This window comes from Convolutriloba macropyga, chromosome 1 (genome assembly GCF_964194025.1).
Source record: "Convolutriloba macropyga chromosome 1, txConMacr16.3, whole genome shotgun sequence".
NCBI lineage: Eukaryota > Metazoa > Xenacoelomorpha > Acoela > Convolutidae > Convolutriloba > Convolutriloba macropyga.
In genome coordinates this window covers 15,707,685-15,725,743 of record NC_134468.1, presented here as the reverse complement: position 1 = coordinate 15,725,743, position 18,059 = coordinate 15,707,685, and the positions used below count along the sequence as shown (strand labels likewise).

General features: G+C 34.5%; 1 protein-coding gene across 2 annotated transcripts; it reads right to left on the bottom strand.

Annotated features, from left to right (window-relative positions):
- Window positions 1–4,498: 4,498 nt before the first annotated feature.
- Window positions 4,499–16,755, bottom strand: LOC142335514 (putative transporter HI_0519). 2 transcript variants are annotated; one of them, XM_075384055.1, is made up of 4 exons: window positions 15,783–16,755; window positions 13,598–13,795; window positions 9,780–10,056; window positions 4,499–6,056 (listed from the first exon to the last, which is right to left on the bottom strand). In XM_075384055.1, the coding sequence occupies exons 1-4, from the start codon at window positions 15,792–15,794 to the stop codon at window positions 4,618–4,620; spliced, it is 1,926 nt and encodes a 641-aa protein (XP_075240170.1). In that variant the 5' UTR covers window positions 15,795–16,755; the 3' UTR covers window positions 4,499–4,617. The 2 variants fall into 2 exon arrangements, with proteins under 2 accessions (XP_075240170.1, XP_075240178.1); XM_075384063.1 differs by lacking the exon at window positions 15,783–16,755 and adding an exon at window positions 15,464–15,585.
- Window positions 16,756–18,059: the final 1,304 nt, after the last annotated feature.

Below are 18,059 nucleotides of genomic sequence, written 5' to 3'. Positions count from 1 at the left end.
TTCTCATCTAGGATTTTTTGATATTAAATTAAAAGACTCATAAATATGTAGTTTTCTTGTGTAGCAGATTTTAAATTATTCTTTCATCTTAGCAAAGCTTTTATATTTTCTAAGCTTGAACTAGTTCTGACTTATCGTTCTTGTTGCTTTTCAAACTTATGTTAGTAATGGTTTGTTAGCAGTGCCGTAAACTAATAGTCCATAGTGATAAATTGACAAAGACTCGAATACAATATATAAGAAATGCTACACCTGAAACACGTTTCAACATTTTTTCACAGTTTATGTCAAATTTTAGTTCGTTATCACTTTATTCCAAGGTATTTGGCACTTTTCACAATTTCATCAGTCAACTAATTCCTTCCACTTTCAATGTTTTTAATTGAAAATTTAATCACAATAATTTTTTCGCTGTTTATTGTTATTCTTTTGTTTACTAACCAAGATTTGTTCCCCAAACTGTCATCTTTGTCATCTTCGTACAATTTTTTCTGTGCAGCAAATGGCAGATTTCAGGTAGTCTCAGCTGCTCATAGATCGTTTACACAGATTTGAAACAACAGAGAACACTGCTCTGAAGTATTGTGTCTGTTCAAGTCCACAATTTGTTTTCTGTTTTCGAACAACGAGCTTAACAAGTTTTCAATTAGTCCCCTCAAGCCATAATTTTCACACTTAGCTAGCAGAATTTTGTGAGTTTTAGTATTAAACTTGTTGCTTAACTCAATTAATGCAGTTTGTGGTACTGTTTTTTCCTGATAAAACTGCTCTCATGTTTTCAGTTACTGCTAAAGTAGCATTATGTGCATTTATTTTGTTCTTGAAGTTAAGTTGATTAAAGTTTAGTAAAATGTGTTTCGTTAGAAAATGGTTCAATGGAAAAAAAGAAGCGTTTCAAAAACATTTCAAAGAGCAGGCAACAATACCAACATTGAAATTTTCTTAAAAAAATTGTAAAGTGTGTAAAAAAAACTAATTTGATAAACTTTTTCAATATTTTTCCAATCATGGTAAAGTATTAATTAAAAACTGTCTGCTGTTGGACAAAGTTTATCAGGATCTTTGCATTTGAAATTACTGGTCACAATGAAAACTTTTTTGTAGTTCTTTTTTTGCTTGAGCACGTCAACCTTTGATTATAATTTTGGGCCTTGCCTCCACGCACCAGGTTTTAAAACATATGTTGCTGCTTTAATATTACCCTATTGATTTCATTTAGATTTTCCCTGTATTTTTAAAGAAGTTTACATTCTTCAGAATTGCATTTTAAACCCTGCTAGTTTTCCAGTGGTTATCTTTTTTTGACGTCGCTGTAGAAAAAGAGAGCAGTTTTTAAAAAAAAGTTTTATCATTATTTCAATAAGTTGATGCCAACTGTCGTAAAGTCTTTTGAAATTATTGTCAAGCGCAGCTTTAAAAACTACTTTCTATAGCCAAGGATGTGCATCTATCAACAACTATTTTTTTGAATTATATTGTTCCTAATTCTCAATTCATTTTTGATTTTACTAAGGTTTTAAACAATCAAAAATTTTGATTCTTTGAATAATAAGGAGTGTTCATTCATTTTTATGTCTTCAGTTTTCAATTCAGTTCTAAAAATTGGAAAGTAAAGCCAAAACAGGAATTTGAATTATGGGAGTGATTTTAGTTGTTGTATTCTTATTTAATAAATTGAGATCACAACGTCGTAGTAAAAACGACTGAATCGTTTCTCGTCTTAGTTATGAGTCAATTTATAATTCATTAATATTAGAATCCCAAAATATTGAATGACTGTGTGTTTATGTTAAGTTAGACCAAGTACTGTTCGAAACTTCCAAAAAACTGCTGACGGGTCTATTTGTTGTCCTGTACAGAACGGTGAAAAAGTTCTTCTTACTCTCTAAGGTATGTTTTGTTTTTGAACATGTAGATTAACATCCCGTTTCTAAGAAAACAATGATTAAGCTCAATATTGTAAAAAGTTGCAACGCTTCTCCTTGTCATTTTTGTGTTGGCATAGCGCAACGAATTGAAACCTGCAAGTTTTTATAAACCAGGTTCAATATCTGGATTCAGCCAATTTGCATTGAAGCAACCAATCTAGTGTTGTGGTTTTGTTTTCAAAATTGCTGAAAAGAGAATAAATTTTGGTTTTAATGATTGAATGTTTTGCACTAATAGCTGCATTTGATATTAGCGCACCCTGAGCCACTACAATTTTATTTTACTTCAGTTGAAAGTTTTACTTAGTAACATCCTTAGGTAGTTACTTCAGTTTCGTCAATCAACTTTCGTTGCATACTTTTTTGTTTCATTTCTTAAAAATGATTCTAAAAAATTGAGGTAAACGTCTAAGAATTTTTGGTCGCCGATAATTTACTGAAAATTTTGAGACATGCGATCAACCTTATATTATATCTGTGTTAATGAAAAAAATGAACATAAAAGTAATTCAGAGGAGAAGCAGAAAACGCAGAAAATTGCATGTAATATCACTTTTGATTCCAGTTATCTTTACTGCTTCAGTTCAAATCAATGTGTCAACGCAAACAAATCTTGTTTAGTTTTACTGTTCAGGCAATTATAAAAAAATTATAAAAATCTGTAAAACTTTTTACTACTTATATCTGAGGCTTAATTTAAAGAGAAAGAGCGAACCGTTAACTTAATCAAAAATGCTTCGTGAGACTCTGCTGAAAACCGCAAGGTGTCAGAAGCTCGATTAAGGGAAATAGACCTCGGTATCTTTCCTGTAATGTGTTTTTCCTAGACTGAAAAGAATTTTTTATGATTGTGGGGTCATTATTAAAATTTGTTGCAAACTAAGGTTTTGCAAAAAAAGCAAAACAAGCGGTGCAACAAATTCTTTACCAAATTTTTTTCTCCACTTTAAATGTTTTTTGGTTGCTCAGCTCAATATTATGTAAAAACAATAAACATAATTAGTTGGAGTTGGTTATTGTTAGTACTGGAAGTATGACGATTGAGTTATGTTGGAAGCCACGATAATTTTCCATCGTGGTTTTCCGTTTCTGTTGAGAAATTGTCTTTTCATATCGGACGAAAGACTAGCATATAGTTGGTGGATTTTTATCGGAACAAATCGGACTTTAATCGGATTTTAGAGCAGCAATAAAAACCCTTGAAAAAATTGACAAACAAGGCAAAATTTGCAATAAATGGCGTTTAATTTCAAATATTGGGTTAAAGAGAGAAATAATGTAGCTTACTATACAAAATAGTGGGTTATAAATTCGTAAGTTAAGCTTTATGTTTCAAAATGCCAGGTTTACAGGTTTATAATCCCCCTTCCCAATAGCTAGTACTCCCCCCTATTTTGTGGGTATTCCCATCACCACAATTGAGCTTCCTATTTAGATTGAATCTCTATGCAAGATTGAGTGCTGCATTTAAGCTCCCAACTCACAAATAATTAGTTAACTGAATTGATCAATTGCTCCGTGTGTACTTTAGTTAGCTACAGTTTCCACCCCATTCATCATATTTCTTCTTAAGATGAGCTTTATCACCATTCTTTCTCTTTGAAAAGAGCAAAAACTTTTTAAACACAAAGTTTAAAAGCAATAAACCAAAAAAAAAACAAAAAAAAACTAATAAAAACTGAGAAATGTTTACGCTTTGTTCTAATGGCCTCTTGTTGTCAGCAACGTGTAGCCAATTACCGCACTCTCTGAAAGCACGTTAGCTTGTTTTCATAAATGTACATAGATTTAATAAAAGATGTTACCAAATTTCAGAAGTTGGGATAAGCTTCACTTATCTTTACTAACATTTGGATCATTTATAAAATTTCAGTTAAAATCATTTGCTAAACCGGCCACGGCAGAAATCAAAAATCCTTTAAACGAGATATTCCAGATACCAAACGGGATATCCCAGATATGAAAAATACATAATACGATTTGGTTAATCTATGAGAAAGTTTGTGTAATTACTAAAATTCAGCATACAAAAATCGCACAAGAAAAACACCAACGAAAACATTATAATTGTGATAGGGGTGATATGTGAAACCTGTTATGCGTAACAAATCAAATGGAATTAAAAGTTTTTATTATACATATTTTTGAAAACTATAATGAAGTACAAAAAGCAAGCATTGAACAAATTTGATCAAATATTTCAAAATAATTTCATTGAAACTAAATTTACAGCAAGCACATTGCTGTGCACCATTCGGCGGACAAATTTTAAAATTGAACGTCAATTTTGAAAGTTACATACTTCAAACCCAAAACTGATCATGTTTTTTTTCTCGTAACTGCTCAAACCGAATGACTTGACAGCTTATTATCCAAAATGAAATACAGAATTTTTTTTCTTTTCTGCAAGAAACGGGAGATCTCAATTTCTACTGCGTCATAATTAAAATAACCTTAAGTTTCAAAATTAATGGTTTCATGTGATAAGTTTCAACACCATTTGTTGCTGGAAAAGTTATTGATGAATAACCTTTATTTCAATTTTTGTTGAAAATGATAAAAAGTGTGACGCAAAACAACTTCTCAATTTTGTTTCAAGTATGTAACTGTTCACAGTTATTTCTATACCTTTAATGACAGTTTTTGGAAGTTTAGTCAGAAATGATAAAGATGATGATCAGACTAATATTTAATCTGATTTATATAAAAGACCAGCAATACACGCAGTTGAGAAACAGGCAATGTTGCCCGTAATAAAAGCACTGATTCCAATTCTAGCCAAGTCTGGTTTTCTATTCGGAGCCAGAGCACCCATGCCTCCAATCTGGATTCCAATTGAGCCCAGATTACTGAACCCACAGAGAGCGTAAGTTGCAATGACCTTTGACCTCGCTGATAAGGGTTCAGGACCAGCCATCATATGCGACATTCGGTCATAAGCTACAAATTCGTTTGCTATTGTTTTCAGACCAAGAAGTTCGCCAACTTTTAAACAATCTTTTGTATCCGCGCCCAAAATAAAAGCTAAAGGATAGAAAACGTACTGAAACATTGCGTATAATGTTAAATCGTGGATATTTATTAAATCCCCGAGGTAGGCTAAGATGTAATTAAAAGCTGCGAGTAAAGATAAAAATGCTATTAAATTTGCTATAATGTTTAAAACCATAACCATACCATCAGTGGCCCCGGCCGCAATTGCGTGAACAAGATTTTCGTACCCAGAATCGCTATTTTCTTCTGATTTGTCTGGTTCATTTTGTTTATTTTGTTCACAGGCTTTTTCTTCATCATTTTCTCCCACTTTCTCAGTTTCAGGATAAACGATTTTCGAAAACGACAAAGCTGCAGGGGCTGACATAACGCTAGCTGAGATTAGGTGGGAAGCAGAGACCCCCATTGATACATACGCTGCGAAAACTCCCCCGGCTATTGTCGCGAACCCCCCAGTCATAATGGCATGCAATTCAGACATTGTCATAGTTTGCAAGAAAGGCTTAACCAGCAACGGTGCCTCGGTTTGCCCAACAAAAATGTTCCCAGCCGAACTAATTGACTCAACGGCTGAGGTCCCCATAGTTTTCTGCATAACCCATGCTAACTTTCCAATTATAAACTGCATCAAACCCAAATAGTAAAGCGCTGATATGAATGCCGAGAAGAATGGAATTATCATCAATGTTGTGATTCCCAAAATTGGGGGAATCTCGTCTAAATTGATCGGTTTAAAAACAAAATCAATTCCCTCCATTGCAAAATTCATGAAATCTCTTGCCGCAGTTCCCAATGAGTCGAAAGTATTAAGGCCGACTTCAGTTCGAAGTACAAAAATTCCGAAGCCGAATTGCAGCAACAAACCCCAAAACACGGTTTGAAATTTGATGTGACGTTTGTGTTTTGAGATTAACATTGCAAACAGGATGAGGAAAGCTAACCCCCCGGCTGATTTGAGTCGAATTGGTTCTTGATAATTCCAGTAAATAGTGACGAATAAGAGTAACAATGTGATAATTATGTAGAAAGATATTGAAAGTACGTGAGAGCAGCACTTAAATTTGGAGTTGTCTTTGAGGAGGTTGGCTGGTATTGATAGAAATGGACAATGGTTGATGAAATCCAGGAAAAATTCTGAAAAATAAAATTGAAGGTTATCTTAGAAGAGAACAATTTAGTCAAAGTTAAAAAAATATTGGTTTGTTTAAAGTGAATAAAGCTGTTTTGAAAAACATTCCCCATGAACAGTCGGTTCATTTTTAATCAACAAATCTGGGTCTGATTCTTTATTGCAATAAAAAGTTGGTGGTATCCAAGTCGGCGGTACTACTTAGGTGAAATCTTCAAATGGGTCAGGAGCGTCATATAAAACATCAGCAACATTTTTTTTTGTTTTCGCAGGCTTGTGTGGACTAACTAATGGATGTTTTTGCACTGATAATTGTGGGACGATATCTATTCCATTGAGGTTAAAATATTACTTTTTAATTGTCATATTTAAATCCTCCAGAAAAAGTGCAAATCTCTAAATCTGGGAATAATTTACTATTGGATTTGTTCCTAATATTTTTAATCCCGACAAATTAACATTACTGTAAGATTCTCAACTTTATTAGGCGGCCTAGAACGGGAACTAGCGCCCCGATCTCACAATTCGAAAAGTTTTGTTTGGTGGTTCAATCTTGTTATCAACCCCGATTATTTGCTCTTCCGGCTCGATCAAAACAGTTAGTGCAACTATTCAATTAATAAACTAAATACGTAAATAGCTAACAGAATAATAGTAACTATAACTCGAAGCAATCAAAATATACACTGTAACTCAACTAAAGTAACAATTTAACAGCAGTAACTAGAATACACTTAAGAACTACTCAGAGCACTGACTGGTAATCCTTAAGCACAAAAAAACTCCAAGTTCTAATCAAATTCCCACGGAACGATACGATTCTAGACGATTACCTATCCGCTATAAACGTCAGTAATCCCGCAAACTATCAGAGAGATCGCTGTATTACCTAACTAACCCGTGTAGCGATTTTACACACGCTAGACTAAGATCCGAGCTCAATGCTCAAACTTACAGGCAACTCTGCCAAAATAACGCGCGTCCGATTTCAGCGACTATTCAGAGCCTCTCGCTCAATCGCTCCGGCAAAGTTAACGCAACGACGCTCAATAACGATTCACAGAGCCTCACGCTCAATAATACCGGCAAACTATGCTAAACAATCGAATATTAACTCGTTCACGGTTTTCAACTTCTGCGCTGCGCTTATAGTGTAAGCCGCTTATATACTGAGCCGAGCAAATAGTTTGTTTACTCAAACCAAACAACCGTCATTATTGCACAAGGTTTTCAGCCTTCTACACTGCGGTTGGGTATTTCGTTTACATTCCGTAATACCACTGCCGTAATAAGGTGACGTGTTAAATACCAACAGTTTGTTTACTCAAACCAAACAACCGTCCTTATTGCACAAGGTTTTCAGCCTTCTACACTGCGGTTGGGTTTTTCGTTTACATTCCGTAATACCACTGCCGTAAAAAGGTGACGTGTTAAATACCAACACATACTTATTAAATGTCAGTCAAGATGGCCGCCAAATTTACGTATATGTGAATTCCGGATTTTTCTGTCCTTACATGCAATTTGTTTACATAGGGGGATTCCTGAGGTACCGTCCGTGCGTCCGCTTACCCGCTGCAGGCTTACGGCTTGTTTGCGTCGTACGTCCGTGATAAGCGAGATAGTTCAAAATGGCCGACAAATCGGTTCACGCTTAGTTCTCGGCCGATCCTACGTTTCCGGGTCTTTTGTTTACATAAGGCGGTTTGGGGGGTACGGTTCGCATTCGGCCTAGTCAGGCATGGGCTCAAGGCCTTATTATACCCTGTAATAGGTGGCGTTCATGAAACTCAAAATCAGCGTTTTCGGATTTTACCCCAAAATTATCACTTTTTCCCATATAAGTGTTAATGACTCCCCACCTAGTTAAGCTGACACTACCAACCCTTGCACACAAAGGGCTTAGGGGCCACCTAGGGTGTTGGCAATCCCGGTTGGGTTCGGCCATATCGGCTTCGCAAAATCGGGGGGTGGACAAATTTTCAGTCCCAACTTGTAAAAATTTTCAGATTTGACCAAAATCGAGAATTCCTAAAAATCCTAATTTCTTTCTGTTATAATTGATGTCAGTGACTATAATCACATAATGCACTACAAAAAGCTCTCCGCAAAATCCACTAAGCTACTGAGTCGCAAAGAACGTAATTTCCGAGCAAAGCTCCGACTATACACAATTCGCGACGGGAAGCCCTTTCGAGATGGGAAACAAGTCCTTCACAGCGAGGACGCGCTTTCTATTTTAATTATCGAACATCAGGATAGAAATCACCCTGATCGCTAACAGCTGGAAATCTTGATCCGCACAAAGTACCACGTCGAGCGCTTACGGCAATTCTGCAGGAGGATGGTGACAAGTTGTCAGGAGTGCCAACACCGTGTTGCCGTTCGGAAGAGCGGACCAATGGTTCACCTAAACAGTCAAGGGGTAGCACGGCTTTGCAAGCAATTGGGGCTACCGTCCAATGGAACTACCCCGCTCTCTCAAGCATTCAAAAAGTTAGTATTACAGTCTTTTACGCGTGCTGTGTCTAAATACGATATTAATTAAGTAACTGCATTGTTTCAGTTCCGAGTCCCTTGACGTCACCCAGTTCAGAATCAAGACCCTACGTACTGCTCATCATAGGTACAATTGCGTTCGTTCTGCTTTATCAGTAGTTCTAACTGGTGCCTTCAATTCTGGCGGAATTATCGAGGACTGGGTGAAACGCCTGCGGGAATCGGGACCGAACCGTTATTTGTTCGACCTCCCAGATGGGGTCCGTTTCGAGTGACTCGACTGAGGACGTCACCAAACTGAGTTCGACCGACTTACGGATAATTGCCCGGGCATTGTCAGCTAATATCTGTGTATGTTAGTTCGCCCGGACAATCAGAGGGTCACTGGGAGAGTTACGCGGGCACGCACGCTGGCCCGTCGGCTCCCGCAATTTACCTAGCATTTTTGGTTAACGACGAAGGAATGGGTCACTTTGATCTAGTGGGGAAAGTTGAATCGAAGCCACAATAAACTAAATTGAACAAAAGATTATAAAACAACGAAGATGATATGATAATATGATAATAGTTTTGAGTTAATTTGTCGATTAGTCTTTATTTTCTTCGGCCCTCATTATATCCAACCACTCCTCTTCCGACTCTTCCCCATTATGCACTTCTTTGCTCCTGGTAGCGAATAGCCTCCCGCGGGCTATCCGCTCCATACTGACTAACACACGCCTCTCCAGATCCAACATCTTTATTCTCCTTCCTAATTCCCTGTCCGCCACTTCTCTTTCTTTCCCATTTATCACTACCTTCATTTTCCTTACTCCCTTGCTACTTCTCTTTTTCAACACTTTGCCACTTTCCATATTATTAGGGTCACTATATTTTATTCGTCAATACTGCAATTATGGTGGGTATTGGTGGTTGGTATATTGACTTAGCAAACCTACTATTTCCGTTGTTTGTCAACAAATTCGTCAACAACAGTGTCTTCATCTCGACCTTGGTTAGTTCAATTTTACAATTACGATGAGAGTGGTCATTATACCTACCCTTGTGATCAAAAAATTCGAAATTCTTCGAAGACTTCTATTTTTCTTACAAGAATTGAATTCTTCTTGCAGGAGTCTTGCAACATTTGAATCTTCTGATCACTACGTCACAATTCAATTAATTACTGTTCTATCTAGCTTAAATGAACCTAAGTGAAAGCAAGTGAAAGGAAAAGTTAAAAAACTTACTGATTAGTTTATGGAAGAAAAAGAGAAGAGCCAAGATATAGAGAAAGAGAACTGGCTTTGCGTCATCAAAGTTTAGCGAACATGCTGCTATGACGTATGCTCCAATTACTACGTGAACTAAAACTTTCAAAGCCAATCGAAATTCCCAGCTTTCGGAAATCTTCCCACATTTTTCCGTTACATCATCATAGGCGTCTCTAAGAACCACGATGGGTGATCTCTTCACGTGGTATGAAACGTTACCATTCCCATTAGGTGGGCTTTGAAGAACTTCTGGAGGAAAATCTTGTTAACAGATGATTATTATAATCAAAAAGCAGCTACAAATGTAAAGTGTGCATTAGCCTATGCTACAAACCTTGCTTAAAAATCTATTTATCGGCTCGAGCAGTTCATTGGAAACGTTGAAATCATTTAACCTCAACAATATAATGGCTGACTTAGCCAATGTGAGCAAAATAAGTCACGGCCATGAGAAACAAAATTAGCGTAGATGGCAGATTTGAAGTGCGCGCATAAAATTTTCTCTCAAAGCTGGATATTAACAACCTCTGCTATTGTAGAGCTGCGAATTTTGTACAGTACAAGGTTTTTCAAAAGAAAAGTCCGACAAAAATAACCACTGCAACGCGACTAACGAAACAATACTCATGAGGAAAAAACGGCCTAAAAAATGATCCAAGCCTACCCAAATTAAGAAGAGCACTTAGCACGATATCGCTCAATACTTTTTGGTTTCAGGGGTTTTTGTTACAAATTATGTCTAACTCTACAATATTTTTGTGCCACGAAAGCAACTTGAGCACATTTTTAATGAGAAATCATGGCACCTTTCGATCATCAAAAAAAGTGTTGCTTGATTAACGAACAGATTTTTAAACCAAAATTTTTAGCCATTGTGAGCAAAATAAGTCACGGCGATAAGAAACAAAGTTAGCGTAGAGGGCAAATTTAAAGTGCCCGCCTGACATTTTCTCGCAAAGCTGGATATTAAGAACCTCTGATATTGTGGAGGTAGGAATTTCGTACAGTTCAGGGTTTTGTTAAAAGAGCACGACAAAAAATAACCAGTGCACCAGAACTAACGTACAATACTCATGAGAAAAAAACGGCATAAAATGGATAATCCGAGCCTTCCCAAATTAAGAAGTGCCCTTAGCACGATCTCGATCAAAAATTTTGTTTGTTTCCAGGGTTTTTAATACAAAATATCTCTAACTCTACAATATTTTAGTGCCACGATAGGAATTCGAGCACAACATTAGTGAGAAATCACTGTAATTTTCCGTCGTCAATAAAAGTGTTGCTTGATTAACGAACAAATTTTTTGAACACATATTTAAATTTCTTAGCCATTGTTAGCAAAATAAGGCACGGCCATGAGAAACAAAGTTAGCGTTAATGGCAGATTTAAAGTGCGCGCACGACATTTTCTTTCAAAGCTGGATATTAAACGACTCTGCTATTGTAGAGGTGTGAATTTTAAACAGTACATGTTTTTTTTTAAAAAAACCAGACAAAAAATAACAACTGCAACACGACTACTAACGAAACAAAACTCATGAGAAAAAGAAAAACTGCTTGAAATGAATCATGCAAGCCTTCGCAAATTAAGAAGAGCCCTTAGCACGATCTTGATCAAAACTCTTTTTTTGTTTGGAGGGTTTTTTTACAAAATGTTTCTAACTCTACAATTTCTTAGTGCCACGACAGGAATTTGAGCACAAAATTAAGGAGAAATCATGGTATTTTTCTGTCGTAAGTAAAAGTGTTGCTTGATTAACGAACAAATTTTTTTGAACAGATGAATGGAATGAATCGGTGAGCAAATTAAATTTCTTTATATTGGCTGTTTCTCGATGAACTGCGAATGAATTAGCGTCTTATCAATATTTCAAGACTCAACAATAGGAGAGTAACGGATTTTTTTTCTCATTGAAAGATATTTGCAAACTTATGTTTTGTACAAAATTAAGTAGGCTATCATTGCATTCAATTACAATCACAAAGAAAAAAATATGACGCAAATTTCGAAAAAAATGAACAACAAATATATCCATAATTAATTCTTTTTCTTTTTGTGAAAACAGCCGTCAGTATATAGAAACCGCTGTTTTGTTAAAATTAGAACTCCAATGCTTCTAATATGTTTTCATGCTGCCAAATTATGTTAATTTAAATTTCTGTCTGATTTGAACGAACTCTTCAAAGCAGTGATTTTTTTGCTAACACACACAAAAAAATAAAAATCTGATGATAAAACCGTAAAAAAGTTAGATGCCATCTTTTAACCTGACATCTTAAAAAATTTGAAAGCAAAACATATTATTTCTTCCCAATTTTCTGTTGTTCTGAATCTTGTAAACCCAAACACTTATAAACCACGGGCAACAACAACTATGTATCATCGTTTTCGTAAGCAACTTAATACAACAACTCAATGGCTCTTATTTCAATGATGTAAATGTATAATTTAAAAAAGATTCCTTAAAAAATTGAGAATTTTTTTTGCTTGGAGTGAACTATCGTTTCTGATTTTTTTTTGTCGCGACATAATTTTTGGGGCTCCCATATCCAAGAAAATGTGGCGTGCACAATAAAAACATAGCTCCAGGACAAGACGCTGAAAGATTTGTTGGCAAAGAATTTTGTATTTGAAAACTTTCTGAGTTTTGCAGCTATAAAAATCACTGCGAGTGAAATACTTTGGAAATTGCCACGATATGCAAATTAATACAATAGCTAGCTCAATGGAACTTAATTTATTGAAATATATAAATCTGTTTTTTAACAAGTTTATTACAAGTTGTGAATTTTATTGCTTTGAGTGAACTATCAATCATTTGTTCTGATTTATGAGACACAATTTTTTTGGGCTCCCATGTCCAAAGATAGCATTTCGAAAGATTTTTTGTCTTCGAGAAATTTCTAGCACTCAATTAAGTAAAAAAAATAACAATAGCCAAGGAAATGACAAAAGATCTGTTTCGTAGTTGTGTGTCGTTTCCAAAACAAATACAGTTAATTTGAATTCAAAAATATCTTTTTTGTTTTCAAACGAAATACTTTTAGATTTCAAACGTTCCCTTTCGTCAAAAAACTACATAACGATTATCGTTAGTTCACATGAATTTCAAATTAAAACATTTTGTAGCATATCTCAAAGAAAATTGCGACATGAACAAAAGATCAAAAATATTGAGCAAACTAAATGACACCACCTGACACCACCAACCCTGATTTATGGGATGTTGTTCGTCCTCACTCTCATTTTTAGGTCGAACACGTGAAATTTCATCAGTTCGATTTCTTTTAGGTCAATGGCTTGAAAGTTCATAAACAATTTAAGCAAACTGAAACCGGGAATACTCACATAAAGGTTTGATTGCACAAGAAATTGCAAGGATATCAATGCACAATTGCTTTCGTGTTTCTGCCATTTAAATGTTCGCGATGATTTCATCAAGATAGGCGTGAAAAGAAAACAGTCTGGAAGATCATGGTCAAATATTCACCGAACAAACATTTTTGCTTTTCAGCAATTTGTTTTCTACAAAAAGTTTGACAACAAGGACTATGAGAGCAAAATTAGTGAACAGCCCAGGACTATGAGAGCAAAATGGATTTATTCACTTGAAAATTCTTCATTTTTGGATTTCTGATCTACTAATTTTCGTGTGTAAGCTTAGTCCAAAATTTGTCCAAGTAAGCGTTTAACTCCCTACAAAAAATTTTGGAAAATGATGTTAACTTTTGAAGTTAACTTTTGGTTATTTAGTTAACGTTTGGTGAACTTTTAGTTAGCAAGATTTTCCTGGTGAGGCTTCGTCAATGGGTATCCAAGTTATTTTAGAGTCCACTTTGGAGGGGACTGAGGCGGGTTGATGGAGGGGTAGCAAGGGCATTGGAGGTGCTATTGGATCGTCTGGAAAGCTGCCACTGTTAACTGTAGATTCCGAATGGCCAGAGTCATTGGAGCCGTAGTTTCTGTGCACCATATTTTTGCTCAGCTTATCCTAAAACAGTGAAAACTAAAGCTGCTATTTCCTATGATTCATGTTTTCCTATTCAAAACAATCAATTCGCGTACAAAATTTGAAAATTTTGCGGAAACTTCAGAAATTAAATTTAAATTTGCTCAGGTAATGCAGATTGGGTAAAATTCCTGAAAAATCAATATATTTTTTGCCGCGTAATCAAACAAACCTTATCTCTCATGAACTCATTAAAAAATTGAAAATTCGAGTCATGCAAGACAAACAAACTTTTAAAAAGGAAGTCCAATAAAACTTACTGTGGTTATTATTTTAACGCAGTAAATGAAATTATTGCAAAATTTTTACAAAGAAATTTTAGTCAAACGGCCCGTCAAAACCGCGTTTGTTTAATGCCACCCTCAATATGGGGCGAGTACCATAAAAAAAAACAAAGCTCAAGTACGGGCTGGTAAATAGTCAGCGAGAAAGTTTTGTATTTCGAAACTTTCCAAATTTTAGCTATAAAAAGTGATTCAAATCATTTTTCTCAGTTTTCACCTGAGAAGTAGCAATAATAAATTGTTCTGCATTTAAATTCAAATTCAAATTCAAATTTAACTGCACAATGCCCAGAGATAATTAGACCGGAGAAGAAAAATACGTTTTTGGTCGTTTGGTCGGAAGAAACGCAACAAAAAATGTGAAAATTTAAGTAAAAAGTATTTTTGCTTTTTGAAATGACTGAATTTAGTAACCGAAAGAACTGCATATTTAAGCATTTAAATCATAAAGATTACTTATAGATCAAATGTCTTTAAAAAAATTCAAAACTTTAATTCATTCAAGACTTTTTTTTACTTCGAAGAGGTGAGAACCATTCTTGCCAAATTTCATGCAGTGATCTTAATAATTTTACATTTCTATAGATAGCAGGAGAAATTTTAGTTTCTTACTTTTATCGTCTATTTTTTTAGTTTCTTACTTTTATCGTCTTTGACAGAGCACTGATCACCAATTTGTGATCAGCAATGAGTTCAAATGCCCAAATACGAAACAAGCAAATCAGTTTCAGCTTTAAATGTTTTTCAAAAAAAAATTGTTAAAAGGCCAGATGCTCAAGAATCATATGAAGAGGTTGCAAAACCGATACATCTTCCGAAATGCTTGCTTTTTTCAATTTTTCAAGATAATTAAGTTACGTATCTGCGTCATCAAGTTTCAGGACAATTCACATATACACCAAAGCTTGAGTTGCCTTTCTTGATCACTGAAAAATTGTTTAGTTATTTCTCGAGGAAGAAAAGAAGGCTTGGGTAGTCTTGGGAAAAATTGTTTAAAACTATTTTCTTGCAACAAAATTTTGTCAAGTTCAAAATAAGATGGGGAAATATTTGATGGAATGGGAATTTTTCGGTGGTACGCAAACGATGGAAAAAATTTTACGTTTGAGATGGCCAAATTGATTTTCATTTCTCTACTTCAACTGTATTAAAGAGCACTACAGGTTGCGGATTTTTTCATCAGCAAAAACTGTCACAATTACAATATTCGTAAAAAAAAGTTCTGCTCGTGTCAATTTTTTCATCTTCAAAACATTCTCTTCTTGTATTTATTTTGAATAATCAGATAATTTTCGAACTTACAATGTCAGCTTGCCTGTAAACGATACAAAGAGGAGAAACATAAACATAAAGAAACTGTACTAACTTTTCCGCAAACATCAGTGAGATAATTATCATAATTGGTTCCGCAAAAGAGTAAAAGGTTCTTGGATTGGATTAATGTGCCAGATAGCGTTCTACGGGCATTTTGGTTCAACACCCATGCAGTACGCTGCTAATTAAGTACAGAGATAATTTTGAAATATTTGAAAACTGCGAAAATTTAAACTACATAAAGTGGTTTTTTTCAAAGTTCTGTGTTTTTCGCTTAAACGAAGAAAATGATTCTTCCATATCCCTCGATATGGAAATAGTTGATAAAGTTTAGTACACCAATTAAAAAAATGCTGTTGTAAATTACATACCTGTTCTTTCATTACGTTGTATTTTCCACGAACTTACAGTAATTTAACTTATTCAAAATTATTCAAAATCTTTGAGCACGAAGCTGATGAAACTTGGCAGTTATTGCCGTTAGAAGATGATGAGACAGCTGAAATAGCTCAAATAAGAGCTGAAGTAACGAATGCTATTAGAAATAGCTAACTGAAAGTATAAGAATAATTGGACGGTTACTGAACTGGCAGGCGAAAGAACGGTAAAATGATGGGGTTGCTGGCTTGAATCTAGGTTGTGCCTGGGGGCGTTGTTAGCTTTCGGGCGCATTCAAAAATTATTGGTCGACATTTGCAACCTGATCATCGAATGTACTGGTTACTTTTGACATTGTTTATAAATTTACCTTGATTTAATGAGGTTCAAATAAACAAATCAATTTGTGGCATTTTTCGGAGCTCTTGACTTGAAGTAAAACGCTACTTGAAAAGGTGAGAAACTGCTGATAATGGTACGATATGCTATTTGCTATAATGTAAATGACCCCAGTCAAATAATAACTTTGTAATAGTTATTACAATCTTTATTCAAGTTAGATCTTGTAAACAATTCAGCTCAATTTAGCAAATTCACCTCAACAAAACTCCCGTATTAGAAATTTGATAACAAAGCTCCTATGTCAATCTTACGTAATAGGCTGATGTTTTATGAATTTTGTTGAATGAATATAGCTTTCAAATAGGTTTACGCAAACATTGGCAAAAACAAGTGAAGCTTTCTTTCTGCCATCAAACAAGAACTTAAGAACACGAAAGTTCAAAAGGCAAAATGAAGCAAAAGTCGCAGCTTTATTAATTTGCTGAGCTCTCAAAATTTGGAGCAGATTAAGGGTTTTAGGCGCAGAAACCTGAATTGATAAATGGTCTGAATTAAACAACCGCAATTCTGATGTGTGTTTTCAGACGAACTGAAGAATGAGGGCTACATCAATCATATCATATGAGCGGCTATCTAGGCTGACTATTTTTAGCATTCTGTCGCAATTAAGCTCAACTAGCGATTTCAAAATTGGATCTTGAACATCAACTAAAAAGTGAAAGTATGATTTGTATGATTTCAAAGTAGTGATACAAGGATCATATAAAATAATAAACTTATTCCTAAAAAGCTTAAATTATTACGACCCAAATAACTGATATAACAAAATTGATCAATAAAATCATTTTTGAGAAAAAAAATGCCATCAAAATAGGTCATATATGATTTGTATTAATTCTTAGCAGTCAATCAAGGATCATAAAAAAGATCTTTGGAAAAATCATAGAGATTTTCGAAAAAAATAAACCATATTTGACTTGCAGACCAAAGACGTACAGAGCAAACAAAAACTCAAAATTTTCTGTAATCATACCAAGTCTTAGATTCTATCATGTTTCTAGAAGTGCCTGAATATTAATATAACATATTGGTACAAAGGTGGTTTTGTTAGCACTATCATCAATAATTTAACTGAATTAGAAAATGTTTTCATTTTAATCATTTTTTTCTGATTTGTGTGCTTTCTAAGTTCTAGAGGCCGATAAACTTCTTTCGAGCTAGCAGCTGGTTTTTCTTTTGCTCACAATGTTTTCTGAAATCAGTCATTTTTATTTAAGAAATTAAAAACCCTTTATATACATTTATTTTCAAAATTTTTGAAAATTTTACACAACTTTTTTTGCCCGTGTGATTTCCATTTGTCAAATAGGCAGTTGTTTAAGTAAAAAATTTTTGTTTAGTTCTTCTGAACTGAAAAAATATTTTTGGAAAAAAATTTTGAAGGAGCCAAAAGTAACTGATATGAAAGATGACATTGAGAGCATTAGATTTTAATTTTTATTTTTAATCTTCATGATGTACATATAAAATTGTGAGAACATTTTACGCTCGCATTTTACGCCAATTTTTTTTTACTAATTTAAGGTCAAATTTCTAGTTAAGTAATTTAATGATTTTATAATTTTACATAATGTTATATTCTTAGCTTTACATTGCCTCTTTTACCATTTGCATTTTATTCTTATGTATATCAGAGGAAATTAACAATGTTCTTCTGTTTTAGACTTCTTCATTATGTGATTTTCTGGACTCGGCTTGTTATTTATTTTTGCTGAGTTAATGGTTAATTTAAATCCAAATTTAAGTGATGATCAATAAGCATAGTTACAATAAAAACTATTATAACTTCTTATAAACTTGTTACAGGAGGCAAGAAGAAAGTATTTAGAACCAACTTGATACTGTGAGATAACGAAAGAAAAGTTTAT